The 13,873-nt window shown below is 66.5% G+C and overlaps 2 protein-coding genes across 2 annotated transcripts; one reads left to right on the forward strand and one right to left on the reverse strand.

Annotated features, from left to right (window-relative positions):
- Nucleotides 1–3,813: 3,813 nt before the first annotated feature.
- On the reverse strand, nt 3,814–7,021 carry EMIHUDRAFT_471063 (hypothetical protein; the record flags this gene model as incomplete). The annotated part of the gene is made up of 9 exons (XM_005761071.1): nt 6,454–7,021; nt 6,205–6,384; nt 5,917–6,137; nt 5,536–5,561; nt 5,387–5,461; nt 4,993–5,064; nt 4,729–4,850; nt 4,499–4,654; nt 3,814–3,987 (listed from the first exon to the last, which is right to left on the reverse strand). The coding sequence occupies exons 1-9, from the start codon at nt 7,003–7,005 to the stop codon at nt 3,814–3,816; spliced, it is 1,578 nt and encodes a 525-aa protein (XP_005761128.1). The 5' UTR covers nt 7,006–7,021.
- Nucleotides 7,022–11,697: 4,676 nt separating this feature from the next.
- EMIHUDRAFT_446324 (hypothetical protein) lies at nt 11,698–13,843 on the forward strand (the record flags this gene model as incomplete). The annotated part of the gene is made up of 6 exons (XM_005761072.1): nt 11,698–12,210; nt 12,446–12,565; nt 12,793–12,834; nt 13,048–13,200; nt 13,384–13,423; nt 13,829–13,843. Coding segments are annotated over exons 1-6 (855 nt in total), but the record flags the coding sequence as incomplete, so codon positions are not given.
- Nucleotides 13,844–13,873: the final 30 nt, after the last annotated feature.

Raw genomic sequence — 13,873 nt, forward strand, 5'->3', positions numbered from 1 at the left:
ACAAAATGATGACCGTGTCGAAGTTGAGGCTGGTCGAGAGGAAGAGGCTGCCGTGCGAGCCGGCAACTGGCTGGCTCGGCGTGAACGGCCGGCGGCGACTTTTTGCCGAAGAGCGTGCCTGCCGAAGAGCGAGTCTGACTCAAAGTGCACGGAGTGGGTGCCTCCGACCGTCGGGAAGAGTCCGATGGGTGCCAGGAGGATCCAGAGAGCGATGAAGGCGCAAATTGCGCCGCCGAAAGCGGCGGTAGAGGCCAGGACGTGCGCGTGGGCCGGTCGGGCCACGTCCCGGGGCGAGCGATCGAGGGCCGCGGGGCTCGCCCCGCCGGCCGAGCGGTGCGAACGGCCGGTCGCCCGCTTCGGGTTGGACCCGCCGGGCGGTCCGGCGGCGGATGGCACGGCCGGGCGGGCCCCGGGAGGCAGGCGGGGCCGCGACAGGCGGTAGGGCAGAAAATCCCATTCGGAGAGCGTGTGGTCCGACCCGTCTGCTTCTTTCAATGATAGGGACTCCTTACTTCAGCTGGCATGTCGGCTGTCGGGCCTCTTCGGCTCGCGGCCGCCGTGCTGCTGATCCTGAGCGATCCTGCGCTCGCACTCGCGCAGAGCACGCGTGCTCTGCGCCCCGTGGACGCCGCGACAGCGGAGTCCCACGTCGGCGCTGTCCGACACCCACTCCTCGGCTCGACGCTCCAAGAGCTGCCAGCTCGACCCGCTTCAAACATCTGCAGCGCGGTCGAGCCGGTCCAAGCTATCGTCGAGCACCCGACGGCTGCCGCCGCGGCTCCCGAGCCAGCCTCGGCTGCCGCCACGGCTTCCGCCACGGCTTCCGCCACGGCTTCCGCCACGGCTTCCGCCACGGCTTCCGCCACGGCTTCCGCCACGGCTTCCGCCACGGCTTCCGCCACGGCTTCCGCCACGGCTGCTGCCGAGGCTACCTCGTCTCGTGTCCTGTCTTTTGTGTCTGTGTCGCGTGACGAGTCTAGTGTGCCTAGCGTGTCTAGCGTGTTTTCTACCCGCTGCACAGGTCCGGCGCCGACTACCTCGACCGTCCCACCCACCTGGCACCGTGCAGAATGGCTCTGTGTCGGACCAAAGGCAGCCACAAGGCAGCCTGTCCCTCACAGTGTCCACAACGCCGGTGGGGTCCCCTCGGATGAGGGGGCGGGGGCGGCACAACCGTCTTTCACATTGCCCTCGACGACTGGCAGAGCCGGAGCCAACCGCACCGACCACAGCCCGACCAGTAGCCAGGAAACTACCCCGCTGGGCGGGGGCCTGGTTGGGTTGTGCGAGGTGCGGCCCTCTCGGAGCCACGAGTTGTACAAGTTCATCGACTCCGAGCGCATCTTCTACCCGTCCGACGACTCGCTCCTGCCGGGACCCGGGCCGACCGGTACCGAAGGCAGTCGAGCACCAGGACGAGGAGGCGCCGTTCTGGCGTCGCCCGTCCCCAACAACTCCGACATGGACATCTTCGTTGGCGGCACGCCCGCAAACGAGACCATCACCAGTCTCTTCTCGCGCGACGCCTCGTCGGCGGGCGGCCTCTGGGACCTCTCCGACCCGCTGGGACTGGTGATGGCAAAGCTCCCGGGAGATCTCTTACTCGCCGGCCCCATGGCGGCTTACACCAAAAACGGCATTTTCGCTTCCCTGTTCATTTTACACAGCGTCTCCGCCGCGCCCAAGCCTTGGTACTACGCGCTCTACGTTCCAGGGTCTGGTTGGGGCGTCTTTTCCACGTGGGACCTCTGCGCAGCGCACGGCGCCGTCGGGGGCTCGAGGGCGCGCCACAAGAAGTACCGCGACATCCAAGAGGCGCTCGCCCACATCAACGTGCACTACCCAATCCCGACCTCGACCCAGATCCTACTCGACTTCTGGTACCCGTTTGAAGGGGAGGCAACGCCAGCCCATCCCGGCGTCCTTCTCCAACCCGTCGTCCTGAGCCCCGGCACGGTCACCACCTACGCCCAGCCAGGCGACGGCAACGGCGCCGCTGCGTCGTCATCTGCTGCGTCGTCCTACCCTTGGAATGGCCGGATCCAGCCTTAAAAGTACGAGATCGCGCGCGCTTCGCGCGCTGCACCGCCTATTCTCCGGGCTGAGTGACGACGCGTGCCGTGTGCCAGCAGAGTTGGGCGCGCGCGGCGCGACGGCGCCCGCGAGGGAAGGCGCGGGTGCAGCGGCCGCCGGCGGCCGTACCGCCCGCCAGCCGGCGCAGCAGCGGCCAGCGCAGCGGCCGCCGGCGCAGCAGCCAGATCAGCCGGTGCGCGCCTTGCGAGGCGAGTACTGCCGCCCGGCAGCCTTGAGGCGGCCGGGCGGCAGTACTCGTTCGAACTTTGCGAGCCGTGCGCGCGCCGAGGCGCCCGCGGCGCGCGCCCGCCCGGCTGCCAGTAGGAGGCGGCGCAATATGGCCTATAGTACAGCCCTTGAGGAGGAGGAAGAGGCTGGCTGGCAGTGCTGTATGCCGCCGAGGGGCAGTTTTGGGGTGCTGTCACGGGCCCAGGGGGCTGCAGAAGGTGTCCGCAGCCGGGACAACCCGCCCCCCCAGCCGAGGCCGGTCGAAGCCCACTTGGGCACAGCCATGAGGAGTCCTCTTGGTGCTCCTGGCGGCCGTTGGAATGGCGAGCGCGCGCCGATGGGGGGGGGGGGGGTCTTGCTTGCTCCACACCGAGCGCCATCGGTCCAGACCGGCGTGCCCAATGAGGGGTGGCCTGCACAAGGTCTGAGCCGCGGGCGCTCGGCGCCAAGTGCAGTGTCACGCTCGCGCTCGCGCGTGACAAACCGGGGAACCCTCGTTTCCTATGTACTCGGTCCCCCAACGGAAGAGGCCTCGCTCCTATTGGAACATTCCAACATCAGATTTGCCTCGTGCGTCCCTTTTTGAGTCGGAAAGCTATTTTCTTTTGGGTCCTGTGGGCACCCTACCGGTACAAATCGACTTAGCCGAAACAGCTGACAGACAGACAGAGAGCACACAAGTTCAAACGAGGGTTGCGCCGGTCGCCGCCGCGCACCCACCCGAGCTAGATGGCCCCATAGGACGCCCTCTCCCTCTGGGCTCGGCTCTGGACGCCTCCAGGGCAGCATGGGTAGGCCGGAACCGCGCCACGGTTACGCCGAGGCCGCGCAGCAGAACCGACGGCGATCGTGGCGACGGAATCTCGACGGCGCGAGAGGCGGCCGTAAGGGCGCCGGCGGTGGCAGCGCCGGCCGTGAGGAAGGCGGCCGCGGTCCTGGCGGCTCAGCGAGCTCGGGGGAGCGGCAAGTAACAGCGACGGCGATGGCGGCGCCAACGCCGAGCGACGGCGGCGCCTAGCGCCCTCCGAACAAGTCCCACATGCTGCGAGCTGCCTGCCGGACTGCGCGGCCACCTGCGCCGCCGCCGCCTGCGCGTGCCACCCCTCCCGCCTCCTCGTCATGTGTATGTAGCTCGTGTGGGTGAACCCTGCCCAGCCCCCCTCCGTGTCGCGATGCGCTCCCCGCTCCCGTTCCCCTGTGTCCCTGATCGTCCTTACAAGATCCTGCTCGTGCAGGTGGGGACCCTGTCCTTCTCCCACCCCTCGTTTGGCGTGCCCGTTTTATTTATTTATTTATTTATTATGTAGCTCTTACGAACATACCCGAGGGTGAACTGCTGACAGGGTTTGCGATGAGAAGCGATCCGAACGTGGCATTCGGTTAGAAAGAAAGAAAGAAAGAAAACACACAACCCAAGGGAGGGATGGGAGAACGGTACTTTAGATCATTTACAAGTGCTCATACAGGGATTTTTTTATCAACGGGCGCAGAAGGCGGCAGCAAGAGGCGCGTTTAGCCGCCGCCCGCCCGCGAACGGCCCTCGCCGCCGCCGGCCTCGTCCCCGGCCTCGTCCCCGCCGGCGGATGATGTACTCAGCGCCACCGCAGTCATCTGGCTCGGATCGCAGTATCGCACGCCGAGCACCTCTTCAATCTCCAGCAAGTCTGCGTCAATGGACCCGGCAACCTTGTCGCTGGCAAGTGGTGGCAGATGACCGACATCCCGCATGCACTTGCGTCGCAAGCCTTCTCGGTGTGATCGGAATTCCAGTACCACCCGGCAGCAAATTGCCGCATCTCGGAAGGGTTGGGCGACGGCGGCGGGGAGGCCATATCGAGCGGCGAGTTCGTTGTTGTTGCCGTGCGTTCACGCGATTTTGGTACGCAACATAACTAACTTTTCAACCGCGAAGTTGCTTCGAAAACTGAGATGTGGCTTCGAGAGAGCTCACTGAGAGCTTTTACATGGTGTGCGAGCCGTTTTCTGGCTCCTATACGCGGGAAGGCTATTTTCCGACATTTCCACCCGTTTGTTGGTCACCATGACCTCACTCCTCAGCCAGAGCCCACGGTCTCCACGGAGCCAAACATGCTTTCATGCGTCTAGCCCCCCTCTCTCAACTTTTTGCTTCCCAGTCGCTCTCTTCACTCTTACGTACTACCAACTCCTCGCGCCGCTCGCGCAGCAGCGGCCGCACCGCGCCGCAGAGCCGGAACGAGCCCGCGACAAGCAGCCACGTGCCGTGGCGCCTCGCCGCCGCGAGCGCGCCCTCGAGCCCGCTGCCGACGTCGGCCGCCATCTCGACGACGGCGCCGCCTCCTCCGCCGCCGGCAGAGACCGCCTCGCGGAGGGCCTAAAAAGGGAGCCCGGGCCCGGCCATCAAACAAGACACCTTGGAGCGGGCGCGCCGCCTCGCAGAGGAATCGCCGTAGCTGCCGCCGCGTCGCCGCCGGGCCTCGGGACAGCGCCGCCGCCGCCGCCGCCGGCGGCGGTGGGGAGCACGTCGCACACCACGGCGTGCGGCGGCGCGAGCGACGCGAGAGCGGCGCCTAAGGTGAGGCGAGGCAAAGTCAACTTCTCCACACACATGGTGGGGCAAGGGCAAGGGCAGCCCTCGCGCGGCACCTAGGTGCATCCGCTGTGCCGATGAGGGGTCGTCGATAGCGGAGCGTGCGAACGCGGGCACGGCGCCGACGGCCGCGTGGTCCTTGTCATCGAGCATTCCCACGAGCAACACCGGCGGGCGCGCCGCCTCGCCGCCGCCTGCATGGTGAACACACTGCTGGACCTTTCCTGGACCTTTCCTGGACCTTTCCTAGCCTCGCCGCCGCCTGCATGGTGAACACATGGATGGGTTCGGGTACCGCGGGGGTAGGGGATGGGCGTCTGCATGGTGAACACAACCAACTCAGCGCGGGAAGACGGTATTGTGCAGAGTCTTCAGAGCACCGCGTGAACAAGAGGGGGGGCGAATACCAACACAGCTTGAATGCGGTCGAATGCAGCGGAGCACATGCACATGTCCATGTCCTCTCGGGCGCAAGTTGGAAGACATGAATGCGTCTTCCGCTTCTAGCGAGAGCGCCGCCGCGCGCGACGGTGCGGACGAGCTTCGCGGCACTGGCGGCGGTGTGCGCGGCGTCGAGGCGGACGGCCACGCCTGTGAACACCCACAAGAGCTGTGAAGAGACGCGGCCCAGACCGCTTGCGATGTGGCGCGGCGGACGGCCACGCCACACGCGGACTCGAGCGCCTCGTACCTGGTAGGAGAGGGGCGAGAGGCAAGGCAAGGTCAGCGTCTCCCCACACACGCGAGGGCGGTGGGGTAAGGGCCGGGCTAGTCCCTCGCGACTCCACGTCTAAGAGGCAGCAGCCGCACGGCATTTCGAGGTCTGAGCGAGTCTGAGCGAGTGCCGACGAGTGTGCGAGGGCCGTGTCAAGATAGAGGGAGGGAGGGGGGCAAGAGGGAGGGGGATTTGGGTATAGACACAGAGAGGTTGGGATGAGAGGGGGGTTGGGGACTCAGGAAGCGAGGGGCTGTGGGTGGCCTGAAGAAGGCATCGAGTTGGACCGGTGCAAGGACCGCGTCTCAGCAAATCTCAGGCGAGCTCGCACCGTGCGGGTAGGCGGCGCCGCGCCATCCGCACCTCCTCCTCCCCCAGCAAGTGGCGGCCGAGAAGCCACCGGCCGGTGCCAGCGGCAGAGGCGGCGGAGGCGGAGGCGGAGGCGGAGGCGGAGGCGGAGGCGGAGGCGGAGGCGGAGGCAGAGGCGGCGTCGGCGGCGGCGGTGGCGCCGCGCCTGCCTAGCTCGTCGAGCGCGAGGCGGGCGAGCTCCACCTGTTAATAGTTGATTTACTGTGCCGAATGGTAATTAACGTGAGAGCGCGACGCGGGCGAGCTCCACGTTGTCGGCGTCTCGGTCGGCCGACGGCGGCAGCTGAGTGACCGAGCCGCCGCGCCGCCGCCGCGCCTCCTCGCGCACCGCGGGCGTGAGGTGGGGAGGCACACACGCAAGCAGCGCGCCTCTCTCCGCCACGATGGCAGCCTTCTCGGCCGCGATCGCCGCGAGGGTGTCGCCGAGCACCTCGGTGCGCTCAAGAAGGAAGGAGTGAGTCCTCTGGTCAAATGGCCTCGGGGGTGTCTACTAGCACGCCTCGGTGTGCTCGAGCTCGACCGACGTCAGCAGCGCCACCTCCGCGCCCAGCACATTCGTCGAGTCGCGCCGGCCGCCGAGGCCGCACTCGACCACAGCCCAGCCCACCCGCGCCTCAGCACACGCGAGCAGCGACGCAGCGACAAAGACGTCAAACCAGCTCGCGCCGCCGCCGCCGGAGCCGCGCGCCGCCGCCGCCGCGCGCGCGTCGAGCGCGGCCTCCAGCGCGTCCGCGAGCGGCGCCTCGCCGATCGGCTGCCCATCGATCCGCACGCGCTCTGTTAGGCTCTCGACGTGCGGCGACGAGAGCACGGCGGTCCTCCAGCCGCCCCGCTCGAGCGCGCAGCCCAGCAGCGCGCACGTGCTGCCCTTGCCCTTTGAGCCAGCCACGTGCACGTGGCGGAACCGGCGCTGCGGCTCACCGAGCACGCTGAGCAGATCGGCGCACGGCTGGGCGGTGACGGCGGCCGCCATGCCGGCGCGCGAGCCGCGCTCCCAGTCCGTCAGCGCGTCGAGCCTCCGGAGCACGCGGCCGAGGCGCGACCGCGCCATCTCATGCGCGAATTCTTTCCTCCAGTATTCTCTCTCGAGGTTCTCGAGGTGGATATCCTTTGGAGAGAGAGATTTTTAGCAATACCAAATTTTGTTGTTCCTTTGGCCGCGTTGGGTATTCTCTGAAGAAGTAGCTTTCTTTGATACCAAAATGAATTTATAGCGCAGCCCATCGGCATTGACGGCGGCGACGGCGCTTCGCATGCGCCCACTGAGCCACGAATAGTGTGGCAGTCGGAGAAGGGGCAACTCCGTGCACTGACGGTCGGCCGTCAGAAACCACGCCTGCGTGGATCGCGTCACACTAATCCTCGCTACCCAACGCGGCCAAAGGATATCCTGCGCGAGCGCGGGTGGCCCCCTCCCCGCCCTTGGGCTTGGCCGCCGGGCGGACGACCGGACCGCGGCTTGGCGCGGCGAGCGAGGCCGACCACGGGGATGGGGGCCGGTGAGGATGGATAGCGTTCGTGTTGTTGGGCTCATGAACGGGAGGGCGGCACCCCCCGGTGGCGCTCCGGGCACCCCGAAGCGGGAGATGGTTTCCCGCGCCTGGTGGGGCAATCGCGTCACGCTCAGAGGGACCACGGACGCAGAGGGGAAGTGCCGTGTGGAGGCGCTGCTCGTCGAGGAGTTCGGCGCAATGAGCGCGGGGGTGGAGGAGCTGCTGAGGCGGGTGGCTGAGGTGGCGGGCCGGAAGCTCACATGCTGGCAGTACGACCAGAGGTCGTGGTCGGCGCGCGAATGGATGCCGTTTGCGCTGCAGCGACTGTCGGTGCAGCTCTGGATGGCGCTCGCGGACGAGGCACAGCGCGCCATTGGTGCGGCGTCATGCGGCCGCGAGGGACCGCGGGGGAATGCTAGTGGGATGGGGGGCTCTGAGGGGAAGGGAGCGGGGGGGCCCAGTAGGGCGCCGGCACCCCAGCGTAGAGGGCGTCGTGTAACGTGTAGCCCTCCTTTTGGTATAACAAAAAGGCAGACCGCTGTGCCATCGGCCTTCCATGATCGGTCTCAATCAATGTCCCACCCCCCCTGCGCGCGGGGCGGCCTTCTAGGCCCGCGGGTAGTCTCCCCCCATCCCCAGACCAGCGCACAGCGCCGCGCGAGCATATTCTGTGAACAAAAGCGTTGTGACAAGGAAAAGGCTGGGGCCGCCCCCGCGCGCGACCAGTATTGACCGCGCAAGATAAAAGGGTGTCCTAAGGGCTCTGCCCGCAAGGCGCCCGCGTCGCAGACGCGGTACCATTGACAAATCTGCAATATACCCCCACACGAGCAAATAGCCAAAATCCGAATACCGTGCACGAACTGGGCGATCTGCGCCGTGGACGGGGGCAAGCCTTCAGCTGGTGCCAAGACATTCGTAAAATTGAAGCCAAGAATCCGCCGTGCTTTCGCGCTACCTGAGGGGAAAGCCGCTGATCGAGCCCAGCGTGCCCGCGGCCGCCTCCCGCGCAGCACCGCCGCTGCGGAATCGGATCGATCCCATGGAGGAGGAGGGCGCAGTCGGCCAGCGCATCAGGCGGAGTCCCTCCCCGCGCCGGAGCCCCCCTGCAGTCGAGGGAGTCCTCGTTGGCGATGAAGGTGGCGACATCGAATCGCGGCCGACACACGTCACGGGAGGAATGGGCGATGAGCGGGAACGATGCGCGCTACGACGCCGACTCCGCCGTGCTCGTGGCCAAGATGCAATGGCTCGCTTGCTTCGATTCAGCTCTCTCGGCAGCAGAAGTGGGGCTGGAGCGGGTGGGGGTGGATGCCGATTGAGGGGGAGCGTCTCCAGCTGCGCCCTGTGGCAGCTGCGCCCTGTGGCAGCTAGTCGAGGGACTTGGTAGTTGTGACCCCCCTGAGTGAGGACAGGAGAGGGAGAGCGTTTTGTGGTGTTGGTGTACGCAATAACGGGACAGGGTGGTTGTTCTCTCTATCTCCTCTTCTAGCTCTTAGCATGAGCTGCGCCCGGTGTCCGACCCCTTTTGCGCAGCAACACCATAAACTTTTAGGCCCTCCAAATTCGGGTCGGAGCGTAGCGGAGTGGGCCCCGAGTTTGAAAAGGGCGACGCACGCTTGCGTCCTAGCCTCCAACAACGCCTCCCCGGCGCAGAGGGGCCCCCGGAGGGATGCACAACCGCTCCACGCCACGCCGCTTGCGGCGGTCCTCTTCCCAGCTCCGCTGAGCGCCCGTGGGTTATTTCTTCTCATAACAAGGCCGGCGCCGCCAGGCGCTCTTGCTTTGCCAGGGCTCTCACCTTGCTGGCACGGTCCGCGTGCACACCGGCCGTCATGATGGAGGTCAACCCGGTGGCCGTGTGCGCCGAATCCTGCCAGACAGGTATGTGCGTGGCAGTCTTCTTCACCGCGCTCGTCCTAGTCATCCTCGCCTTCTATGTTCCGATCCTCGGGCAGCTTGAGTCGCTCAGAGTGCCGGGCGCATAGGAGCATCGATAGCACACTGCACCGTGCGTGGCTGGTGACGCATGTGGTCTAGGCTGCGCCAGCGCTCTTTCGTTCTCCGCAGGCCGTGCATGCGGGCGCTCATCACTGCGCGTGCATGCGGGCACTCATCGCTGCGCGCGTGCGGTGTGGAGGTGCGGGCGTCGTGGAGGGCTACATGTGTGCCATGCTGTATCTTCATATCCTTCGTGTGTGATCCGCATTATGGCTAGTTCCATTTCACTCTGACACGCTAATCTTGAAAACGTCTCCAACGGAGCTCCGTGTTGCTTCCAGCGCCCTCCCCCGCGCTCCCTGCGGCCATGGCCGATGCTCCTAGTATGAGAGGTCATCTGGCTACCGCGAGAGCGACCCAACTCGTCGACATCGTCCGATGACATGGTGCCGCAAAGTCAGCCTTCCGAGGCTATCGTGGGGAGTGGGGTCGAGCCGGCAGTAGCCGTGACATGTGGTTCCACCACCCCTTGTAGGCTTTGCCTCTGACCGCCACCGTTCCCAGACTGCCTAATGGGATGGAAAGGAAGTCTCGGCGAGCGTATAGAAGCGTTCTCGACCTCGTCGTGGCAGCCTGCACGGCAGCGCTGGCAGGCGCGATGAGCGTCGTGCCACTTGACCGGAGACGGGTCGCAGGCGTCGTACCGAGCGCGTCGAGACCGAGCCCTGATGTGATCTGCACGGGTGAGTCACGTCGGCGTCAAAGGAGCGACGTGCGACCTGTCAGAGCTTGATCTCCGATCTCAGCGGCGTCGAGTCGTCTCCGGCGGCGACACTATTGTCCCTCCCCAGGACGCGCAGAGGCAACTGCGATCCAGCCGAGTGGACGGCGGCACACCGCGCAGCAGGCTCGCGCCTCGCAGCAGGCTCGCGCCTCGCAGCAGGCTCGCGCCTAGCAGCATGCTCGCCCGGATCGCCTCGTAGCAGTCGCGCCTCCTGCGGCCTCTCGCTGTCCGGCACATGTCCGCTCACAGGCGTCTCCTGTCGTCTGTCGTCTGTTGTCGCATTTCGCACACGCGCGCGCCGCGCGACCCGCGTCGCTCCGCGAGGGCATGAGCCTTCCGCGATTCGATCCCGCAGCCAAAAGCTGCTCGCTCGAACCGCGGCCGACTCCGCCATCGTGGCCGCAGCTGTTGGGCTCTCTAGAAGACTGGTGCCTGATATGCTGCCTCCCTGCGGATGCTGCCGGCGAGCCTGGCGATCCGCTGTACTACAAGGATGTGCTGACTCGATCCTACCCCGAAAACTTCTACCCCCACGACTCGGAACGCGAATGTGACAGGACCATCGGGTCCTTCAGCCACCAAAGCGAGATCACCCGAGAGCAGCTGAGTCTGCCTCTGGCCCCGCCTCCCTCTCCTCCAGGCATTCGTGGCGTCCTATGGGTCGTCCAGAGTATCGACCTCTGGCTTGTCAGCCGGTCACTTGATGACACCATGAAGTACAGCGATCGCCACCTCGCTGGCCTCTCCGCAAGGCCCCCCGACCGCGTCGAACTCATTCGGCGCGGGCTCTCTCGGCTACGGGACCGGCCCCAGCTTCGGCTGAGGGCTAACAAGCTGCCGAGCCCAAATCACTGTGAGAGTCGTGATTTCTTGTTGGTCTTCAAAAATCTCTCTCTCTCGCATTGATTGATGGGTCACTCCCCGAAACTCGTGAACTAGCCGGGGCAGTCGGAGAAGGGGCAACTCCGTGCACTGACGGTCGGCCGTCAGAAACCACACCTGCGTGGATCGCGTCACACCAATCCTCGCTACCCAACGCGGCCAAAGGATATACACCTCGAGAAATTTTCTCTAGGATGTGAGCCGGCTAGGAGCCGGCGCGGATCGCGGATGCGACTCAAGGCTCTGCCGGCGGGTCTGTGGCCTGGCGCCTGCCAGACTGCGGGTCCAAATACCCCGGCGCTCGCGCGCGCCACCGCCCCCGGCGCGGGGTGGGATATCAGTTCGTGAGTTCTGTGTCCCCGTCCCTGTGCTCCACCTTCTTCTCCCGTGTCAGTCCCTGAGAACCCCACTATATAGCGCCACCTCGTGAGTGAGCTGTCCTGTGAGCTGCGTGCTGTGTGTCCAGCAGTCCGGACCCGGTGCTAAGGCCGGTGACAGTGTGCCTCGTGTCGGCTCCCGAGCCAATCGTGTGCAGCGTGTGTGTGCGTGTGGGCCCGTCCTCCATGCTTGGAGGTGTGTAAGACTGAAGACTGACTGTGAGCCGGCTAGGAGCACTTGGACAGGGTGCCATATTTCGAGTCTGATCGCCATCAGCAGGAAGTCGAGAACAATGCAGCGTGCCCTTTGCCGAGCCACCCAGCGCTCCCGCTCGCTCTCGAGCTCCCGGCGCCACGCCTCGACGCTGCTGGTCGCCGAGCACGACGGTACCAAGCTCTCCGAGGGCACGCTCGCCGCCATCACCGCGTGCGCGCAGATGAAGCCCATTACGCTTCTCGTCGGCGGCTCTGCGGAGATGGCCGCGACGGCGGCCAAGGCGGATGGCGTGGACGCGGTGCAGTTCGTCGACAACGACGCGCTCAACCACGGCGTGGCGGAGGAGTGGGCCCCGCTGGTGGAGGGAATCGCAAAGACGGGCTTCACGCACGTCGTCGCGGGCGCCTCCTCCTTCAGCAAGGGGCTCTTCCCGCGGGTGTCGGCGCTGCTTGACGTGGCGCAGGTGTCGGACATCATCGACGTCAAGAGCGAGGACACCTTCGTTCGTCCCATCTACGCCGGCAACGCCCTCGCCACCGTCAAGTCTGAGGATGCCATCAAGGAGCCTTTGCTGCGCCCCGCTGCGCTTACTGCGCCCTGCCAGCCCCGCCCTTCCAGCCCCGCTACGCCTTGCAGCCAGCGAGCCGTACCCGCCGCCGCGCGCGCGCGTGCGTGCGGCGCCGCCGCTCGGCCGCCGCCGCTTTCGCCGCCCTCCCTCCCCTCACCCCGGGAGGACGCCCTTTCACCCCCCCTTCCCTCACGCCCCTCCCCTCACGCCCCTCTGCGCGTCCGTGCAGGTCGTGACTGTGCGCCCCACGTCCTTCGACAAGGCGGCGGCGGAGGGCGGCTCCGCCGCTGTCTCCGCCGCCGCCGTCGACTTCTCGCCGACCGGCACGACGACGTGGATCAGCGAGGAGGCTGCCTAAGCCTAGAAGCATACCTTGGTACCACGGACTCTGGTCTCCCAGCCAGCGCTCGAGAGGACACGTACTCCGCTGTATTCGGCCCCGTGTCCCGCTGTATCCCGCTGCATCGGTTGGACTCGTAGCCCGTGGATTCACACGGTGCGCTGAACGTGCGCTGCACGACACCCGTCTCCCCCCCCCCGCCCCCCCGCCCGACCCTGACGAAATTCACAACGTAGGTTGCCAAGAGCGACCGTCCAGAACTCGCCTCTGCCAAGACGGTCCAGATTCGTCGAGATTCGCCGAGATACGCCGAGATTCGCCGAGATTCGCCGTTGCCGGGCGGAGAGGCGCACCTGCACGCGGTCGGGCTGAGGGAAGACCGCTCCTCCGAACCTTCTCGGAACCCTCTCGGAACCGTCTCGGAACCGTCTCGGAACCCTCTCGGAACCGTCTCGGATCCGTCTCGGAACCGTCTCGGATCCTCCCTGCAGGTGATCTCTGGCGGCCGCGGCCTCAAGACTGGCGACAACTTTGCGATGCTCGACAGCCTCGCGCTCAAGCTGAACGCGGCGGTGGGCGCCTCGCGCGCCGCCGTCGACTCCGGCATGTGTCCGAACGACATGCAAGTCGGGCAGACGGGCAAGGAGAGACGCGCCCGCACACAGCACCCGCCACCCTCACTCACACCCCGCTGCCGGCGCCGCCCGCCCGCCCGCCCGCCCGCCCGCCCGCCCGCCCGCCCGCCCGCCCGCCGCCCCGCCGCTTGCGGCCGCGGGCCGCTGCAGGCGTGGCTCGGTGGCGCCAGCGTGGAGGCCGTGCCGCTGTAGGTTGTCGCGCCCGACTTGTACGTCGCCGTCGGCATCTCTGGCGCGATCTCATCACACGCACCTCTCTCGCTCCCTCTCCCTCCCTCCCTTCCCTCCCTCTCTTCTCTCTCACTTGTACGTCGCCGTCGGCATCTCTGGCGCGCGTTCTGCCATCAGTCCCCTGGGACTCCCCCTCCACCATCAATTGCATCGCGAGACCGCGTCTCCGCGCCATGAATTGCATCGCGAGCCCCCCTCTCCCTGAGATCGCACACGTGCAAGACGCCAGCCCATTCGGAGATTAACGCCTACGTCGGGAGGAGCGGGGCCGGCGCCGGCGGGATGGGTCAGGGGAAGCTCCAAGCAACCACACCAACCGGCCCGCCCGCCCCGAACCATTTCCCGCTTGATCTTGGCGGCTTGCCGGGACGCGTGTACCACTGACCGACCGCACTGATACGTCCAGGCGCGATCCAGCACCTCGCCGGCATGAAGGACTCAAAGACGATCG

The sequence above is a fragment of the Emiliania huxleyi genome, assembly GCF_000372725.1.
Source record: "Emiliania huxleyi CCMP1516 unplaced genomic scaffold EMIHUscaffold_727, whole genome shotgun sequence".
Classification (NCBI taxonomy): Eukaryota; Haptophyta; order Isochrysidales; family Noelaerhabdaceae; genus Emiliania; species Emiliania huxleyi.